Raw genomic sequence first — 21174 nt, forward strand, 5'->3', positions numbered from 1 at the left:
GTAAAATAACTAATGTAAATAAGTAGAAAATAAGAAATAATTTATAGTAAAGTCCTGCTAGTCAGGAAAGTCAAGATAATAGTAGACTTGGGTATAGTTCCTTCCTTGTTAACTAGCTGGGTGATATGGGACTAACCATTTAACTTTTCTGAACTGTAAATTCTTCATCACCAAAATAACAGGGAGATAAAAATGACTGGGGATAAGACTGAAGCAGATTTTGCTAAGGTACCTTCTAACTCTAAAATTCAAAGGTTCTACAAATATACAATAAACTTAAAGAATCTTTGCTATAGGCAACCACAACCCCAGTGATCCTTGCCTGCCAATATTCATACCGTATTCTGTATTCTGCCCTTGACGAAGGGCTGGACCTTATTACTTCTGATACTAGGTTACAAAAGGACTGTGAGTTCCATCTTGCTCTCACTCTCTCTCTCTCTCCCTCTTCCCTCTCCCTCCCCTCTTTCTTAAAGGAAGCTACCATGGTGTGAGCTGCCCCATGGAAAGGCAAGGAACTGAGGGAGGCTCCCAGACAACAGCCAGCAAGGAATTGAGGCCCCTCAGTCCAAAAGCCCAGGGAGGCTGAAATGAACCCTGACAACAACACCTGAGTGAGCTTGGAAGCAGACCCGCCCCGCAGCTGAGAATTCAGATGAAACTGTAGCACCAGCCAGCACTTTGATTATAATCTTGTCAGAGATCTTTAGGCAGGGGCACCAGCCGAGCCTCACTCAGATTGCTATTGGAAGAGCTGTAAGGTAATAAACGTGTGTTGTTCTATCTTGGGATAATTATTATGCAGCAATAGATAACTAATTCAGGCTCCAAAGAAAGATCACAACTATTTTGAAAGGGCCAAGCATTGGGACCATGGAAGGGGAATGAAGAACTTCTCTCCTGAGTGACTAGAAAGTTATGCTCCATTCAATTCAATGAGTACTGATAGCACCACCATTATGGTCAAGTAAAGGGGTAAAGGAATGCAAAACACTATTCCCACTATGAACCAGCTTATAGGCCTTGTGCAAACACAAAGTAATTTAGAAGTGACAGGGACCGGCAGCTGTTTACCAAACCTATTTCTGTTCTCTCTGTTAATCAAACTAGAAACACTTCCCAGCCTGTCCTAAAGTGAGGTATGGCTATGTGACTAGATCCAAATATTAGGAGAGGGCTCATGCAGCACTTTTAGCTTGGCCCATTAACACTTCCACATCCTGCGTGCTGCCTGCTTGGTACAGAGGAACAGAATGACCTTAGAAGTCCGTGTTGAAGATGGTAAACAACAAAATGGCAGGAGTCTGGGTCCCAGAAATGTCACTCAGAGGAGAGCCATCTGCCTAACAATGATGCCTATTTTGGACTTCATCTTATGAGAAATACATGTCTATTACCTTAAGCCACAGAGATTTGGAAGATTATCTGTTTTGGGAGCTAGACGTATCCTATTAAATGTACCACACAACAATACAAGGCTATATGTAATAAAAGTGCTACCACTAATATACTTTATGAGGATCTGAAAGCAGCCTGTGATTTAAAAAAAAAAAAGCCAGGGCATGAGTTTTAGTCATTTCTCTTCAACGTTAAGTAATGATGCGACCTTGGACAAGCCATTTTTCTGGGCTAGATAATCTCTGAAACACCCTTCCTTTCTAAATGCCTACAATTCCACGATGCTAAGTCTTAAATTTGATGGTTCAGGTTAAAGGTTGTGTGAGGTTAGACTTTGCCATCATGTAATTCCTCTAGCTTTTGAAAATGAAGAATAGTTTGCATCTCCATTGTACAATGTATCATGTATATTCTTCCATTATACTGATCATATCTTTCATATATTTTTCGTATGTACTTTTCACTGGTCACCTTCTTCAATAAGGCTAAAGGTCTTTGGCATCAGAAATTATACTTTATTCATCTTTGTCTCTCTCAGACTTAGCGTAGTGTCTGGGACAGAGTAGGATGGAAAAACGTGTGATTGAGTGAGGGTGGAACAAATGTCATAAACTTTTCAAAGGTTCAAGTAGGGGAGTGAGACTGCATAAAGAGGAGGGGGGAAAGGAGTCTCTGAGCAATGAGGTGGGAAGGAGGGGAGGTGGTAGTATTGGGTCTGAGCTACTACTATGTACTAGATGTAGGTTGAACGTTAACTGTTCCCGGTGGTGGCAATTTGCTCTGTGAGTAAAGGAGATAGGTGGGGACTTGAGAGAGCCTACTTAACCAAGAAATTGGCTAAAATGCTGTCATTTGCATAAGTATCATAGTTTGCTGACACTTCAATAAGGATTAAAAAGGAAAGAGCTTAGGAACAGAAACCAATAAATCTTCATGAGTTCTACACCTCTGGCTTTTTCCCAGGGTTGATTAATTCTAACAAGGCAGAGACATGGATAAAAGGAATGAGTCTCCAAATACAGATTTCATCCTCTTGGGCCTCTTCCCTGGTATGAAACATGTCAACTTCCTTGTTTCTGCCATCCTCCTGATCTACACTGTGGCTCTCACCACAAACTCCATCCTTATTCTCCTGATCTGGGTGGATTCTCACCTCCACACACCCATGTACTTCCTGCTCAGCCAACTGGCTCTCATGGACATGATGTTAATCTCTAGCACAGTACCCAAGATGGCAACTGACTTCTTCTCCGGGAGGAGAAACATATCACGAGTGGCCTGTGGGACTCAGATCTTCTTCTTCCTGACTCTAGGAATTGCTGAGAGCATCCTCATCACCCTCATGTCCTATGACCGGTATGTGGCCATCTGCAACCCTCTGAGATACGCCCTCATCATGAGCCAGAAGGTCTGTCTGCAGATGGCTGCCATCTCCTGGGTTGGGGGCACCCTTACATCACTTGCACACACGGCCTACACCATGCATTTCCCCATCTGTGGTTCCAGAGAGATTTCCCATTTCCTCTGTGAGGTCATGGCCATTCTAAAATTGGCCTGTGAAGACGTCTCTGCCTATGAGAAGGCTGTGGTGACGACAACCATCATGGTGCTCTTCATCCCCTTGTCCTTCATCCTGTCCTCTTATGCTCTCATCTTCCTTGCTGTCCTCCGCATGAACTCCCCTGAGGGTAGGAACAAAGCCCTGGCCACCTGTTCCTCCCACCTGACTGTGGTGATTCTCTACTTTGGTCCAGCCATGCTGGTCTACATGAGGCCTAGTTCTTACCACAGTCCCAAGCTGGACGAGGTTCTTTTTATGCTTGGTGCCATTCTCACCCCTATGATGAACCCCCTCATATACAGTCTGAGGAACAAGGAGGTGGTGTGTGCTTTGAAAAAGGTGTTGGGACGCTGCCTAACCTCAAATTAGATACAAATATATGATGGACATTAATTGCTAGCTCTAATTCACTCTAAAACAGCATTGCTTAGATTCCATTTCAGCGCTAGTCTTTTCATACTTGAAATTGCAAAGGGACCACTGACTCCATGGTTTCAGTTCATATATACATAAAATTGGTGAAATGTGTTTATCTTCTTCATGCTTCCTTGAGAATTTCAGGCCCACATTCTCAAATTGTGAATCTCCAGGAGTTAGGTACTCCAGGACTGATGATGATGATGGTGGTAGTGGTGGCAATGATTGTGGTGGTGATAAGGGTGGTGTTGGTGTTGGTAGTGGTGACAGTGGTGATGACGGTGGTAGTAAATGGTGTAATTGGAGTGGTGGTAGCTGAAGTGGTAGAGGTAGTGATGGTAATAATGATGAAGTTTCACCAAGAGAACTGAATCAATGAAGCTTTATTCAACTACAAAGGAAATGTGAATCTATTTCAGTCTTTGAAAGAGGCCAACCATGACTGAAAGTCCAGAAATGCTCCAGCTTCCAAAAGAGCCTTAAGTGAACATAAAAACTGAGTTGAGTTCTTGGTGTCAAATCTTTAAAATGAAAGGACTAAATTATAGACCCAAACAAAAATCCAGTTAAATTACTCTATTTTAATCTTGTAATAACCTATACTGGAAAAGAATCTGAAAAATATATATTTTTTGAAAAAAAATATATATATTTTTTGAAAAAAAATATATATATTTTTTGAAAAAAAAAATATATAGTGAATCACTTTGCTATACACCTGAAACTAACACAATATTGTAAATCAACTATAGTTCAATAAAAATAAATAAAATGAAATAAAATAATTTTAATTACTCTTTTGTTCTATATAACATTTTAATTATTTCATGAAGTTTTCCCCATTAGCAAAAAGAATCTATATTAAGACTCTTTATTTTTAAGAATACATAACGGACAGTTATCTACAAATTTATATCATAAAATGATTTTGAATTTTTTACCTTTCTAGTGACTTTCTGCCATGTAATATAATAGGAATAAACATTCACATTTCAGCAGAGGGGAAAATAGAGCAGATGTAGCTGAATCTATAAATGTGGAAATATTACTGTCCTAACATCTGACAGTATGAATATAAATGGACTGCAGTTGAACCTAACGGAGATTTAGTAATTTACTAGTACATCCATCACATTTTAATTGACTTGGCTGGGTGACTGAATTAGCACAATGGAAAACTATTTATAGATACAAGTCATTTAAAATACAGAAAGAAAAGTGAGAAATAAGAAACCTACCTGGACTACGAAAAAAACCAAGGTCTAGGAATTAGAAGGTGTATCCATATATTATCCCTAAATCTCTGGGAAAAAACGATGATTTATTTTTAAATACAAAATATGTTCAGGATTACATGGAAGAAATGTTTTGATCTACAAAATGGATAAGTAACAAAGTTTTAGGACATTCTTCATATAAGTGATTAACATAAATTATCTGCACAAGAAGAAATGTATGTGCCAATCAAGATGTAGAGCAGGGAGGGTTAGGGAAAAGGTATAAACCAGAAATTTTTGACAGTGATTGAGCAAGGACACGTACTTCAGCCCATAAGCATTTATTCAGGTATCAGTTGTCATGTTTGAGCCTATCTACTTCTGACAATAAAGCTGCACTTTAGTTGACTTTATGATACAACCATTATATTATTACACTAAGTGACACGAGAGGGAGTGGTTTATAAATGTCCACACAAAGTTCTATAAGTACCCTCTTCATCCATGCAAGAACAAAATGAAGTTTTAGTATATTGACTTGTTTTTAAGATAATAAAAGAGGAAGACTGGGAAAAGAAAATCCCTAGGCAAATCTCTCATCTATTTGCTCACTAATGCCATTGTCACACCCCTTATCAGCAGGCTTCTGGTAAATGGGATGCATAACCAAAGCAGTTAGGAAAAAGACAAAGCAGCCCCAGTGCCCCTGAAAAGTCCATTGCCCTGTCAAAAACTCTCTCCATGGAGAACAAAGCCATGTGGCAGAAACCACTTTTTTTTTTTAATTGGGGTATAGCTGTTTTACAATGTTGTGTTAGTTTCTACTATACAGCGAATTAGAGTTCCCTGTGCTATACAGCAGGTTCTCATTAGTTATCTATTTTATACATATAAGGAACCACTTCTTTCTGATATAATTGGAAAGCTTTGTCTAGAAATGTCTGAAGAGGGAAGATGGTTATCTAGTGCAACCTCATTCCATAAAGTTGTGAAAAGAAATGAGATACCTCAAAAGATAAAAAAGACTCAGAAAAGACCTGTGACAGAATAGGGGTAAGGCAGAATGGGACACCAACTTTTCTCTTTTCTTAGATTGAAATTTCTTTGGAGGGGAAAGTATTAACAGTTTCTAAAATAAACTTAATCCTCACTGAAACAAACATTATTCTTTGTAGATGACTGAAATTGCCACTGGTCCCTTATTGCCCTTTTCCTCTGAAATGAACAATTAGATGACCGGCATCCTCACTATCAAACCAAATTGAATCACTGAATATAGTAAAGTCATTCCTAAATTCTAAATAATTTATCTAGCACAACAATCTCAGTTCCCTTATTTGAATCTTTTTTTTTCCTCTTCATGATTTAGATTCTACCTCATTAGCCTTTTTTATTATGATTTAACTATCCTCCCTCTCCCTTTGTTCTCACTAAGCAACATAAATGCTAAGAGCTAACTTTCTAATGCTGTATATATATATATATATATATATATATATATATATATATGGTGCTCCAAGCCTGAATGACTCCAGCTACAGCTGCCCAGTGGTGAACCACATACAGAATCATCTCAGGGAAGGAGGATAAACAGCATCCTCCCCCACTGTGGACAGGACCTTTCTGTGAGTGACCATTATGTTCTCCCCAATTTTTCTTGCATCCTTTATTTTGCAGATTTCATACAATGCTAGAGATGCAATGACACAAATTTTAGATGGGGAAACCAAACCCATCAATTGTGAGAGAGAATTTGAACCAAAGAATTAATTTAAAACTAGAACGAATACCAAAGATTCAGAATGAAGGAAACAGAGAGACACTGAAAGTAGGGAGGTTACAGATATATTTCCACTAATTTAATGTCTAGATGACTTTATTCTAAAGATTTGACACTGTAATTTCTCAGATTTAATCCATCTGACACCAGCAACAAGAGTGCAAACCAAAGCCACTTGAATTACAGTGACAGAGCCGCCAAGTTGCTGTCATAGCTGGTACTTCTGCACAGTCACCCACCAAGGATGAACCCAAATGCAGACTGTTTTCTGCACTGTCAACTCAGTTCATCCCTATGTTTGCTTATCAGAGCACCTGACACTCCTGGGTCATTTCTGGACCATTCTCACTAAGATCAAAGATGTTATTATGTTCTTGGGGTGAACCAGGCATTGTGCAAGAATATTACATTCTTGGAGTAATCCAGGCAAGAACACAGTCTCTCAATCCTAGGTTTCTGTGCTCACCAAACCAAGTAGCTATTTAGTACCAATAAATGAATTGGAATCTTCCACACATTCAAAATGTTGCCACGTCTGCACATACCTAATAAGTAGAGTCAGAAGTTAAAAGTCTGTATTAACAAAATAGAAACGTTTTGCAACAATTTATAAAAACTCACACTCTGGTTTTCCTTCCCGTAATTTTTCAGGTGAAATCAATTGAGGCTAAAACATGAGGAAAGGGAATAAAAGTTAACACAGGACTTCCTTTTCCAGAACTGTTCTCTAAGGACTTCTTTGCTAACTCACTTCCACTCACCTTCTTTCCACGTCGCTTCTGTCACTGGAAACACAGTCCTGATTCTCCTTCATGCAATCTGCACCTTCTTCCCTGTCCTAGCATCATCCACCGCCATCCTCCAAACAGCCCCCAGCTTCTAAAGAATATGAAGCACTCACAAAAGGGCTTTTGTTGTTCAATGACGTCTTATTTGCTAAATGTTTCCTCTTGACTTCTGTGTCTTCTGACTGATCTATGGCTGTCACCCTTCCAAGGGTCTGGGTGAAATACCTGCGGAGCGCTATGTTAGAAGTGGCTTGTTTTTCCTAAAACTTATGGTTTGTGCCATATATTCCACTACCAGTGTTCTGGAGCTGGCTTATACTGACTCACAAGAGCTCTTAAATTTTAAATAATTTTGCCAAGTTGGTTGTTAAACCATTGGTAACTTACAAATGGCCATGGTGGAAGTACTTAGACCACGGGAACTGATAAACACTACCAACCAAGGCTTTTTGTGTGTTTTGTCTTGGGATTTTTCTTTTTTCTTTTTTTTTTGGAGAGCTAATTTACCAACACATCACTCTCTCTACCTATGCCTTGAAGGAGATTTCTTCATTTCTTCTGTGAAATCACTGCCCTCCTAAAATTCACTTCTGAAGATACCCTACTAGAAAGTTTTTGGATTTCAGGTTTTGTGTTTCTTTTATAACTTACCCTCCCCAGTCCTCACAAGTACTCCCCCCAAGTGCTGAGCCCCTACTCTTGTCCAGTCACTGTTAAATCTCAGAGGCCACCCATCTAGAGAGAAAAACAACATCCTTTTCCCTTTGATGCTATATTCACCCCCACACCAACACCCCTCATCTATCATTCAAGAAACAAGGACAGTTCTGAAGAGTACCAGGACGTTTAAACAAAACATTTGATGAAAACTATGAACCTACATAACCAAGAAGCTCAAATAACCCCAAGCAACAGAAAGAAATATGAAGAAAACTACAAGGTACAGCAGAATAAAATTGCTGATAATCAGTGATAAAGAGACAGTCTTAAAGCACCTGGAGAGAAAAAGACACATTTTGTACAGAACCAAGAGAATAAGAATTACAAGAGACATCAAAAAACAATGCAAGCCAGGAGACAATAGACAGATATCTTTAGAGTATAGAAAGAAAAACTTGTCAACCTAGAGTTCTAAATGCAGCAAAAACACCTTTTCAAAAATAATGTTAGCAAAAATGGCAGAGTAAGGACTTCTGAAAATAAATTTTATATCCATAAAAGCAATGAAAACACTGGACATTTTTCCAGAATCAACTTTTTCAGAATTCTGAAAATCAAACAAAGGCAATCTGGGGAGCATTTACTCAAGAAAAAAAAAAATGAATCTTACTAAATCAGTGAGTTTTATGGCCTGTTAACTTGTCATTTCTTACTGTCCCTTCTCCTGTTTTGCTATAACCTTGAAAACCAACACCTGCAGTGGTGAAAAACAGGAGCAGGGCAGTAACTAGAGGGGTGGGACAGCACTGGATCGCCTTCAAAGACCAATCCCCAGGGAATTATCATGTAAGCTGTTTGTTGATTCCCTGGAAGACTCCACTAGCAAGACCATATATATTTGATCTGACTCAGCACTCATTCAGTACAAATAGGCCCCAGGGGCATTTGGTAAAAACAATCAAAAGCAATTGTTGGAACATCACGACTGCCAAAAGCAACACATAATAATTGGGTAAAAACTGGCTAACCAAGAAAACATGGGGAATGAGATGTCTATAGCAGACACTGAAAAGCTCTCACATACTTCTGGGATTCTTGAAGGCCATGTGCTTTCATAGGATTGTGCATACTCCCAGAGATGTGTGCTTGCTCAGGAATGACCTGAGAAGCCCTAAGCACTCACTTCTGGTTAACGTGGAGGCTCAACACAAGCTAGAAATGAAGGCTGAAATGAAACTGTACACCGCCTGACTGAATGCTGAAGGCAAGTCCCAACACACAAACTGAGGCCCACCGCAACGACTGGGAGACTTCTTGGTTACACACGTCCTGAAGGAAGATGGAAAATGAGTTATTGTTCAATTGGTATAGGGTTTCACTTTTGCAAGATGAGAAATTCTTTTGCACAACAATGTGAACCTAATTAACACTACTGAACTATATACACTTAAAAATGGTGACGATGATAAATTTTATGTGTTTTACCACTTTTTCTTTAAAAAGACATAATAGCCTGGCAATCAATGAAGTCTTGTAGACAAAGTCATTTTCATGGTTCATTTGAAAAGTTTCAATGTTGTGCATGCTTCCACAGTTTAGTGTACTAAGTTTTGTTTTGTTTTGTTTTTAATTTTGTCTAGTTTCTCAACAACTAGAAGAATGTTGAAATGTCATCCAGAATAACCAGGACAACTTTCATATCCTTTCTAGTTAAAAGATTCATGAATGGTTCTGCAGTACTAGAGTAGACAAGGCAGACAATCTGTTCAAGTGCTTCCCCAATTGTGGGATTGGTGACAGACCATAGTTTCATTTTGTACCTTAAAGTCTTCCTTTGGGAATATGCCAACAAGGAATGTCATCTGGCCTTGACTGCCAGTTGTGATACTTGATATTGTCTACACAGTCTTCTACTGTGTTAGTTTTTGGCATCATTTAGTAGCCTGGGATAGACTGCACATGCTCCTACTTCAATTACACATGCTCCTACATCAATCCTACGTCAATTACAACCTGCGACCAAACATCTAAGTGTAAATATTTCCTTTAGCTCTTAAGAGAGGAATCACAATTGGCCATTCTGTAGCTTCTGGAAGCTTCACAAACTGTTTTCACAACCATTCAATTAATTGATTCGGACCATCAGTAAGGTAAAAAACACCTGGTTAATATTTCAGGATCATCATGATGCAAGAGATGAAAACTGAAAAGTAGAATTTGATGAACAAACTTCTCCTTAAGACAAATGTTTTGAAGTGTCCAGGCTAGATTTCTAAAGATGGAAATAATGCACCAAAGGTATAAACATTTTTAAACGTTCACTCTGAAAGTATTTCAAACCTACAAAACAGTTCCAGGGGTACAGATAGTTCCCTTTTACCGATCTTCCCCAGATGCTGACATCTTGCATAACCACAGTACAGTTGTCAAAGCCAGGAAATTAATATTTGTACAACAGTATAACTACGGTTCTTATTCAAGTTTCACCAATTGTCCCACTAATGTTCTTTTTGAAAGTTTTGCGGAACCTGGCCAGTATCACACATTACATTTGTTATACTTCCTTGGTCTCATCTAGTTGTGGACAGATCCTCATTTTCTTTGTCTTTTACAGCCTCAACACTTTCAAAAGGTATTCACCAACTGTTTTGTGGAATGTCCCTCAGTTTGTGTTTGTCTCATGCTTTCTCATGATTTAGAATTCAGGCTGTACATTCTGGGCAGGAATATCACAGTGTACCTACCATACTTGGGGAGAGTCGGGTAGGACACATGATATCTCTATCTCAATACTGGTGGTATTAACTTTGACTGCTTGGTTTGGTGGTGTGCCTGATTTCTCCACTAAGCAGTTTCTGTTTATTCCCCCTGGATATCTTGTGAGGAAATGCTTTGCCCTCCTAAGTTTAGTATCCACTGACAGTTCTTGCCTGCAAAATTACTGCTGTGGTGTTTGCCAAATAGCAGTAATTTATTTCCATCCTTCCTTCTACATTTATAATTGGGATGCCACTGAAGGGAGGATCTGCCCCTTTTACTTATGTATTCACATCACAATGGACCAAACATTTCCTTTTCTATGGGTATGAACAATTTTTAAGATTTTGGATGGACGTGATAAATTGCCTTCAGAAAGAGTGTACAGATTTACACTCCCTCAGGTACTACATGAGTCTGTCACCTTTCTATACCCATACCAACAGTAATTATGTACAAATAAATTCATTTGTTTTAAAAAAGGATATCTAGTAATTACTTACCTTTGCAGTTTATTGCCTCTTATGTATCTTCACTGTTCATTTGTTTTTCATCTTCCATCATTTGTTATTTTATATAACATTGCACATTTTACCCTTGTCACCTATGTGTTTCTGAGATCTTTTTGCACTGAGGATATTATTACAAATGGAATAATCTGTAACATATTTTCTCAATTTCTTTGCATTTTACCTTTACTAATGAATGTCAATTTTACAGTTTTATACGGTCAAATATATTGATGTGTTTTGTGCTGTTGTACAAAGTTCTTTACCAGATAAAGATACTCAACATGTTCTCTTAGATTTTTGATTAAGTCCAAATTTTTATATGTATTTCTTTCATTCTTCTGGATTATATTCCCCTAGGCTTTCCAACAAAAACTTTTTTCTTTGTTTCAGTATTTTCCCCCAAAGTTCAGGAATTTTTAAAGGTAGAATTTAAATCACTGCGGAAATATATATACATAAGTTTTAATATTAATATGATAACCATCCATTTGGGGGAAAAAACTCCCTACTTCACACTATTTATAAAAATGGATTCCACATGGATATGTGTATTAGAAAAATATTTTTTATCAAGAAAATACAAACTCTACAAATCTAGTCAGCTGGATAAATACATGGAAGATTATCTATCCCTGGACAGTTTGCTAGCATTAGATTAAAGTGAAATAGATAGGATTAAGATATCCTTCATCATATTGATACAATATTGCCTATATCTTAGATTATAACTGGGAGCATACACGATAAAATCTTTTTACTGTTCATGAAAGTTTCTCTAAAGTTTTTTTTTTTCCTTTTTTTTTTTTTTAAACATCTTTATTGAAGTATAATTGCCTTACAATGGTGTATTAGCTTCTGCTTTATAACAAAGTGAATCAGTTATACATATACAATATGTTCCCATTTCTCTTCCCTCTTGCATCTCCCTCCCTCCCACCCTCCCCATCCCACCCCTCTAGGTGGTCACAAAGCACCAAGCTGATCTCCCTGTGCTATGCGGCTGCTTCCCACTAGTTATCTATTTTACATTTGGTAGTGTATATATGTCCATGACACTCTCTTACCCTGTCACATCTCACCCCACCCCCTCCCCATATCCTCAAGTCCATTCTCTAGTAGGTCTGTGTCTTTATTCCCGTCTTGCCACTAGGTTCTTCATGGCCTTTTTTTTTTTTTTTTTTCCCTTAGATTCCGTATATATGTGTTAGCATACTGTATTTGTTTTTCTCTTTCTGACTTACTTCACTCTGTATGACAGACTCTAACTCCATCCACCTCATTACAAATACCTCCATTTCATTTCTTTTTATGGCTGAGTAATATTCCATTGTATATATGTTAATCATTAGAGAAATGCAAATCAAAACTACAATGAGATATCATCTCACACCGGTCAGAATGGCCATCATCAAAAAATCTAGGGGCTTCCCTGGTGGCGCAGTGGTTGAGAATCTGCCTGCCAATGCAGGGGACACAGGTTCGAGCCCTGGTCTGGGAAGATCCCACATGCCACGGAGCAACTGGGCCCGTGAGCCACAATTACAGAGCCTGCGCGTCTGGAGCCTGTGCTCCGCACCAAGAGAGGCCGCAACGGTGAGAGGCCCGCGCACCGCGATGAAGAGTGGTCCCCACTTGCCACAACTAGAGAAAGCCCTCGCACAGAAACGAAGACTCAACACAGTCATAAATAAAATACATAAATAAATAAATAAAAGAACGTGAATTTCTAAAAAAAAAAAAAAAAAAAAAACTACAATGAGGTATCACCTCACACCGGTCAGAATGGCCATCATCAAAAAATCTACAAACAAGAAATGAAATGGAGGTATTTGTAATGAGGTGGATGGAGTTAGAGTCTGTCATACAGAGTGAAGTAAGTCAGAAAGAGAAAACAAAACAAAACAAAACAAATACAGTATGCTAACACATATATACGGAATCTAAGGGGAAAAAAAAAAATCTAGAAACAATAAATGCTGGAGAGGGTGTGGAGGAAAGGGAACACTCTTGCACTGTTGGTGGGAATGTAAATTGATACAGCCACTATGGAGAACAGTATGGAGGTTCCTTAAAAACTACAAATAGAACTACCATATGACCCAGCAATCCCACTACTAGGCATATACCCTGAGAAAACCATAGGTCAAAAAGAGTCATGTACCAAAATGTTCATTGCAGCTCTATTTACAATAGCCAGGACATGGAAGCAATCTAAAGTTTTTGGTTACGTTCAAGTCTCCTTATCAGGACAGCTATACCCCAAAGCAAGATTTTTATTTGAATAAAAAGGGGCCCATAAGTTGAAATAAATAACAGTATAAAATATATATTTACAAACATTTATGATTACTATCATAAATATTAATTTATATTACATGTAGGCATAATAGAAGATGATAAAAAGATAACTGTAATGAAGACGAGGAAAAATACAAAACCAAATCAGGGATTCAGGTCTCTTTGTCAACACAACACACAGATGCCCCAAATGCTATATGCAATTAGCTGTAAACATCTCATAACAAACCAAACACCCAGGGGGCTCCCCCTGCCCAGGGTGCATTACCGGATGTGGTACGCCCTGAAGCACTTGGCATGGACGCCCTTCTGGCACTTCTCGCAGCGGGTGTTGGTCTGTGAGTGGCACAGGGCACACCGGGTCCTCTTGTCCTGGTGGATGATCCAGTGCCCAATCATGTCAAAGCGGCTCTCGGTTTCCAGCCGCCTGCTTCGCCTCCCTTGGGATGACGTATCCGCGTTGCTCTCTAGGTACACGCAGGCCACATACCTCCGGAAGGCCAGAAGGTCCACCTGGGCATCATGGCAGCATATCCTGTGCAGCTGCCATGCATTGTTAAGAGCAGCGTCAATAACATAGCCAATGAAACTCGAGTACCACTTCATACCCCGGATCTTCACCTTGTACTTGGCGATGTTCTGGTCCATGCGGCCGACACCCCCGACCTTCTCCTGGTACAGCCTCAGCAGTGATGGCTGATGAACCTGGGCCTGTGTCTTGGCTGCTCCTGAGTGATGGTTGGTCAGCCCTGCTGGCTCTATGCCCACAGCGTTGGAGCAGATGTTGACCACACTGCTATCATGCCAGCGGCACACGATGATCTCCTCACTCTCATCAACTTTGTAATCAAACGAACCCCTCTTCATTCTCTTCAGTTCTTTGGGATCTTTAAGGGGACATCGTTCAGTTCTGTACTCACGAACAGTTCCTGTGGCCTTCACTCCTTTCTTCCTTAAAATGGACATCAATTTGACACTTGTAAAAACCTTGTCAAAAAATATGTGGTATGGCAGACACCCACGTGTCTGAAGTGCATCCACAAATTTCACCACCATACTGCCTCCTAGGTCCAGGCCCCTGTCTGGCTTAGTGAACAGTGTGCCCTGTGAGGGCTCGAACCACACCAAATAGCCCCTGCTGGTCGTCCCACACCAGATCTTGTAGCCCAGCCGCACAGGTTTCCCCGCAGGCAGATGCTTGGACCCCCGGTGTCCAAAGTACTCACACATAGACTCGCCAAAGCTGTAGAACTCTTCCAAGGGTGCATGCTTCTGGAAATTGTAGTTCATGCGGACAATGAGAGGCCTCACCTTGGCAAACCTATCACTTTCATCAAGCTCACTGTTATCTGCAAAATGCAGGTATGAGAAGATCAGTTCAAACCTGTCCCTTCTAATTGCATCAGCCACAAGATGATGATGTGAATCAGGGGATGTTTCCCAAAACATCCTTCTCCTTGGATAGGAGATATACCCACTTAAAATCAAAATGCCCAAAACACACTTCAATTCCTGGGCTGTGAGACCCAGGTTGACATTCTTCTGCCAAGCATAACGATTGGTTTCATTAACAATAAAATTAATTGTTCCTTCATCAAAAAACAATTCAAAGAGGCCTACAGGACTCAGTTCCTGGCTTTTGAGATCCTCCATATGAGGATCTGACGCTGTCCAACTGGTGAAGTCCGGGCGGATATCTCTTTTGGTCCAGACACGTGGAGGTTCCACTACTGCCTTTTGCTTCTTCATGGCTGGCTGCAGCTGCAGCTCATCCTCATCCTCCCCGGAGCCAGAGTCCTCAGGCACAACAAAGGCATGCAGCACATTGCCGGGCAGGTGGGTTCCTTGCCGGCCATCTTCATCACCCGAGTCCTCATCAGTGAAGTCCCCTGAAGCATTGTTGGGCGGTGCAATGAAGATCTCCTCCCTACTCTGGCCAGATTCCTCCTCCTCCAGAGCATTCAGAACCTCAAGCAACTTCATGGACTTCAGCTTTGAGCCGGTTCTTCTCCCGGTAGTGAGGCTGCTGCGATGACAGGAAACAGAATGAAGAGAGGCCATGCAGGAAAGCCAGTGCTTCAGCAGAAAACTCCACTAAAGCACTGCCCAAGAGGAGGGCACTCCCACTGCAACAGCATCCTGGGCCTAACACCATAAGGCATAGTGCCAGAAAAGTGAATTTTCCAGGCAAACACAAATTACTCATCTAAGTGCAGAAGTATTTTAATGAAGGGAGAATGCATTCTAAAGAGGTATTCCATACTTCCTTTCCTTCTTAAATAAAGTGTCTGAAGAGAGGATCCCCTCTAGTGATGAATCCAGGTGCCACTGTTATCACCTGGTTAACAGTAACTGTCAACGGGAAGGCTCGGCTGCTGAAGTGACATCCACCGATGTCTCCTGACTCAGTGGCCCTAGCAGCTCTGCTTTCATGCTTCCGCCTTATCTGTCTCTTCCCTTTTTCTTATTCACTTGGCATATATAAGTTTCCTCACTTCCCAACTTCTCAAACTCTCCCTACTTGAACTCTCACTACCCAAATTCAGGACCTAAACAGATTCAGACAGATTTTCACAAAGCTCCCTCAACATCTGATATCCTACTGCATACTAACTGCTAAATAGATTTAGAAACATGGAAACCCCTGCTATTCTAACTCTCCCTGTGCATGTAGGAACCAAATACAAGAGATATTTCTATTTAGTGGGCACCAACCACGAGCAGGTGCTTCCCAGGGGCTGGCAGTGGGCACACTCCACTCCCTGACCTGCATAGCACTTGTTTCCAAATGGAGGAGACAGATGACACATCAACAAACACACAGCTATGCAGGACGGCATCAGTTAGCGATGAGGGCCATCCTGAATAAGGGACAGAGAGTGCAGCAAAGGAATAGGGCTGGGGGTGCTACTTTAGACATATGATGAGGGAAGGCTCACAGGGCAGATGGCCTGGAGAGGTGAAGGAGTGAGCCTTGCAGACAGCTACAGACTGGGTGTCCCAGAGGGAGAGAAAGAACTGTAGGTACAGGTGCAAGGCCCTGTGGTTGAAGGGACTTGATATCTATGAACAGCAAGGAGGTTAGTGACACTGCAGATGTAGTGCAGGGAGGAGAGTAGAGTAGAGCAGAGGTGGCTGGGTCCAGGGCCAAGGCCCCACAGGGTTCCAGAGGTCCTGATCAGGACTTCCAGTTGTATTCAGTTATCACAGGAAGCCCCTGAGGGGATGGAGCAGGACAGTGAGGGGTCAAATACATTACTCTGGCTATAAGAATAGACTGGACTTGGGAAGGTGGGCACTGCTGCTGCCCTATGCCTTGGCCTCTGCATGAGAAAAGCCGTGCACCAGAGGGAGGATGCAGGCTTTACCACAAAGGCTATTTCTCTGCCTGCTCTTAGGCTTTGGAGTTTAAGCTGCACTAGAGATTCACTCCAACCTCACTTCCAGGACACTGACTCCACCAGCCACCCCTGCTGGAGGCTAGAGCACAAGAGGTCTGACCTCTGGGGAGATGAAGTATGCCTCAAGCTCTCCATGGCCAGCCAGAAAGGGAGAGGAAACCTGAAGCTCTTCCTTTCCATGGACCTCGAACTAAGACACGTTCTCAAAGAGTAACAGCCATCTTCATGCCTCCCCTGACCTCCCCTGGTCTACAGAAGCAGATCCAAGCCTGCCCAGCCACAATCTCTGCTAGTCTCACCACTCAAACTGCTGCTCACCCACAGGCCCTCAAACCTCTGTGCATACCTGTTCAAACCCTTGGAGTGAGAAAGCCTGCAGGAACTGAGGCAGCCCCACAGACAACCATCTTGTGTCTTGAAAGATGAGGAAAGTAAATCACATTTTTAGATCAAGTGCAGAACTAGAGCTACACAGCTGCACCCGTACTGCACCACACACACTCCTTTGTCTGCCTTGTCTCTTCTCCAATCTTCCTCTCTCCTCTCCCTCCTTGGTGCTTCATAGACACCAAGTGCTTAGGGTGGCCAGCAGGACTGAGAACTGAAAATGTTATAGACTTGGTCTTTCAAAAGCAGAGAAGTAAATACAGTTAGCCTTGAATAACATGGGTTTGAACTATGTGAGTCCACTTATACATAGATTTTTTTCGGTAAATACGTCCTGGAGTACTACATGATCCTCAGTTGGTTGGAACCTCCAGTGCAGGGGGCCTGATTATAAAGTTATACACAGATTTTCAAATGCGCAGAGTCAGTAACCCTAATCCCCATGTATTCAAGAGTCAACTGTACCTGCAAAAAGCCTTTCATCAAACATTACTCCTACCTTGATGACGAAGCCATGATATACTGTGAACATGAGGTTGTCTTTACTTGCAGAGTCTAAGAATCTGTAAGAGAACAGAAGTCAGTTTTAAGAAATCATATCTTAATTAGCAAAGGAATAGGACCTTCTCTACCATTTAAGGGAAAAAAATCTCAAGATTCACTATCAACCAGAGAGAAACGGATCAAGTACACACAGGAAATGATGTGTAGTTGACTGGCTAGTCAGAGGGAAAAAGAACAAGCTCCCCCATCTCACACCTCACAACAAAATACATTCTAGAGCAGGGTTTCCCATAGTCAGAACTATTGGCATTTTGTTTCTTGTGGGGGGCTGTCCTATGTATTATGTGATGTTAAACAGCATCCCAGGCCTCCATCTACTAGATACCAATAGAACAACTACCCCACTAGTTGTGAAAAACAAAAAGGTTTCTAGACAAATGTCCTCTGGCGGGGAGAGTAGGAGGTAAAATCTCCCCTGGTTGAAGACTACTGTCCTACATCAGCACTGCCAATAGAACTTGCCACAATGATAGATGTGTTTTATATCAGTGTTGTCCAATATGGTATCCATGAGCCACATACAGGTATTAAGCACTGGATATATGGCTAGTGTGACTGAGAAATTGAATTTTTAATTTTATGTAATTTTAAGTAATTCAAATTTAAATAGTCACATGTGGATAGTGGCTACTATATTAGATAGTGAAGTCCTAGATGCATTAAGTATTAATTGCAAAAAAGCAAAACTTTTAAAGTACATTAATGACCACAGAGGGAAACCTTTCTTATAGAAAACATAGAAACTTAAAGGAGGGTGGATAATTTTAACTACATCAAACTTCCAACAAATCTGTAGTAGGCAGAAAGCCCAAAGGACCCCAAATAGGTTGAACTCAAATAGGGCTACACCAAGACACATCATAATTAAATTGTCAAAAGTCTAAGACAAAGAAAGAATTTGGAAAGCAGCAAGAGAAAGAGAAATTACATACAGGGGGATCCCTATAAGACTAGTAGCAGATTTTTCAACAGAAACTTTTCAGACCAGGAGAGAATGGGATGATATATTGAAAATGTAGAAAGAAAAAACTATCAACTAAGAATGGTATTCCCAGCAAGCTGTCCTTCAAAACTGAAGAAGACAAAAAGACTTTAACAAGCAAACAAAAGCTGAGGGTGTTCATACCACAAGACCTGCTTTAAAAAAAATGCTAAAAGGAATTCTTCAAGTAGAAGTAAAAGGGCACTAATTACATCATAAAATCATATGAAGATAGTGTAAAACTCATTGGTAATGGTAACTATAAAGTCAGTCAGGTAATAGGGGTGTATAATTCACTAACAACTCTAGATTTAAAGTTAAAAGTTAATGCAAATATGTAGAATCTAGAAAAATGGTACCAATGAACCAGTTTGCAAGGCAGAAATAGAGACACAGATGTAGAGAACAAATGTATGGACACCAAGGGGGGAAAGTGGGGGTAGGGGGGTAGGGGGGTGGGATGAACTGGGAGATTGGGATTGACATATATACACTAATATGTATAAAGTAGATAACTAATAAGAACCTGCTGTATAGCACAGGGAACTCTACTTCATTTTACTGTACAGTAGAAACTAACACAACATTGTAAAACAACTATACCCCAATTTAATAAAAAGGAAAAAAACCATTTAAAACAACTATAACTACAATAATCTGTTATTAGATACATACTATAAAAAGTATGTAAACTGTAGCATCAATAATCTAAAATGTGAAGGGGAGGAGAGTAAAAGAGTAAAGTTTAGAAATGTTACAGAAGTTAAGGTGTTACCAGTTTAAAATAGGGTGTTATCATTTCAAGATTATTTTATGTAAACCTCATGGCAAACACAAAAGAAAAACTTATTGTAGTTACACAAAAGAATATGATAAAGAAGTCAAGGCATAATGATATAATAATTCATCAAATCATAAAAGAACACAACAGAAATAGAAAAAACAAAGGATTTATAAAACAGAAAACAATGAACAAAATGAAAACAGTTAGTCCTTACCTATCAATAATTACTTTAAATGTAAATTCATTAAATTATCTAACCAAAAGCCACGGAATGGCTTAATGGATAAAAAAATAAGATCCAATGATATGCTACTGACAAGATACTCACTTGACCTTTAAATATACATATAGGCTGAGTGTAAAAGGATGGAAAAAGATATTTCAAGCAAATAGTAACCAAAGAAAAAAAAAAACAAGGGTAGCTATACTTATGTCAGTCGAAATGAACTTTATTAAAATGGAAACAAGAAAATAAGATAATTACGTAATGAAAAACAACAATCCATCAAAAGATATAACAATTGAAAATATTTAAGCACTAAATATTTGAGCACCTAAATATATAAACCAAATATTAAGAGAACAAAAAGGAGAAATAAACAGAGATAAGATAATAGTGGGGAACTTTAATACCCTACTCTCAACAATGGTAGATCATTCAGACAAAGAATCAATAAGGAAACATCAGACTTGAACGCCACTATAGACCAAACGCACATAAAAGACATATACAGAACATTCTATCCAACAATAGAAAAATATACATTCTTCTTAAGCACACATAGAACATTTACTGGGATGTTACATGTTAGGCCACAAAAAAAGTCTTAGCAAATTCAACAAGACCAAAATCATACTAAGTATCTTTCCTGAACACAGTGGTATAAAGCTAGAAATCAGTAACAGGAGGACAACTGAAAAACTCAGGAATGCATAAAAATAATTCTCCTGAACAGCCAATGTAGCAAAGAATTAAAAGGACAATAAAAAAGTATCTTGAAACAAACCAAAATGGAAACACAATATATGAAAACAGGGGATGTTAGCAAAAGCAGTTCTAAGAGGGAAATTTATAGCCATAAACACATACAGAAAGAAAAGAGAACTATCTCTAATAAACAACCCAACTTTACACTTCAAGGAACTAGAAGAAAGAACAAACTAAGCTTAAAGTTAGCAGAAGGAAGGAAACAATAAAGATTAGAGCAGAAATAACTAAAGGAGAGAAGAAAAAAATGAGAAAAGATTAACAAAACTAAGAGTTCATTCTTTGAAAAGATAAACAAAATTGACAAAACTTTAGCTAAACTATCCAAGAAAAAAAAAACCAACAAAATTATAAATCAAAGAGGAGACATTACAACTGATACCACAGAAATACAAAGGATCTGTGCACCTGAAACTATCACATTGTTAATCAGCTATACTCCAGTATAAAATAAAAAGTTAAAAAAAATACAAAGGATCATAGAGGGTAGTAGGAACATTTATCTGCCAACACACTGGACAATGTAGAAGAAATGAATAATTCTTAGAAACAAAAAATATACCAAGACTGAATCAAGAAAAAAGAGAAAAAGTGAACGAACCAGTTACTAGTAAGGAGAATGAATCAGTACCCAAAACCTCCCAACAAAGAAAAGCCCAGGACAAGATGGATTCAAGGTG

General features: G+C 39.6%; 2 protein-coding genes across 6 annotated transcripts in view; one reads left to right on the forward strand and one right to left on the reverse strand.

The window, feature by feature from the left end:
* Positions 1-1698: 1698 nt before the first annotated feature.
* Positions 1699-3328, forward strand: LOC103014042 (olfactory receptor 2T27-like). Its single transcript, XM_007169946.2, has 2 exons — positions 1699-1714; positions 2388-3328. The coding sequence occupies exons 1-2, from the start codon at positions 1699-1701 to the stop codon at positions 3326-3328; spliced, it is 957 nt and encodes a 318-aa protein (XP_007170008.1).
* A 9681-nt stretch (positions 3329-13009) lies between these two features.
* PGBD2 (piggyBac transposable element derived 2) overlaps positions 13010-21174 on the reverse strand; it is a 29781-nt gene continuing 21616 nt past the window's right edge. For 4 of the 5 annotated variants that reach the window (XM_057541628.1, XM_007169915.2, XM_007169914.2 and 1 more), the window contains 2 exons: positions 17676-17739; positions 13010-15414 (listed from right to left, as the gene is read on the reverse strand). In XM_057541628.1, the coding sequence (XP_057397611.1) occupies positions 13653-15414; positions 17676-17692 (1779 nt within the window). In that variant the 5' untranslated portion in view covers positions 17693-17739 and the 3' untranslated portion in view covers positions 13010-13652. The remainder of the gene's footprint in view (positions 15415-17675; positions 17740-21174) is intronic. The other variant, XM_057541629.1, reaches the window with a different exon arrangement.

Source organism: Balaenoptera acutorostrata, chromosome 2, assembly GCF_949987535.1.
Source record: "Balaenoptera acutorostrata chromosome 2, mBalAcu1.1, whole genome shotgun sequence".
Taxonomy (NCBI): domain Eukaryota; kingdom Metazoa; phylum Chordata; class Mammalia; order Artiodactyla; family Balaenopteridae; genus Balaenoptera; species Balaenoptera acutorostrata.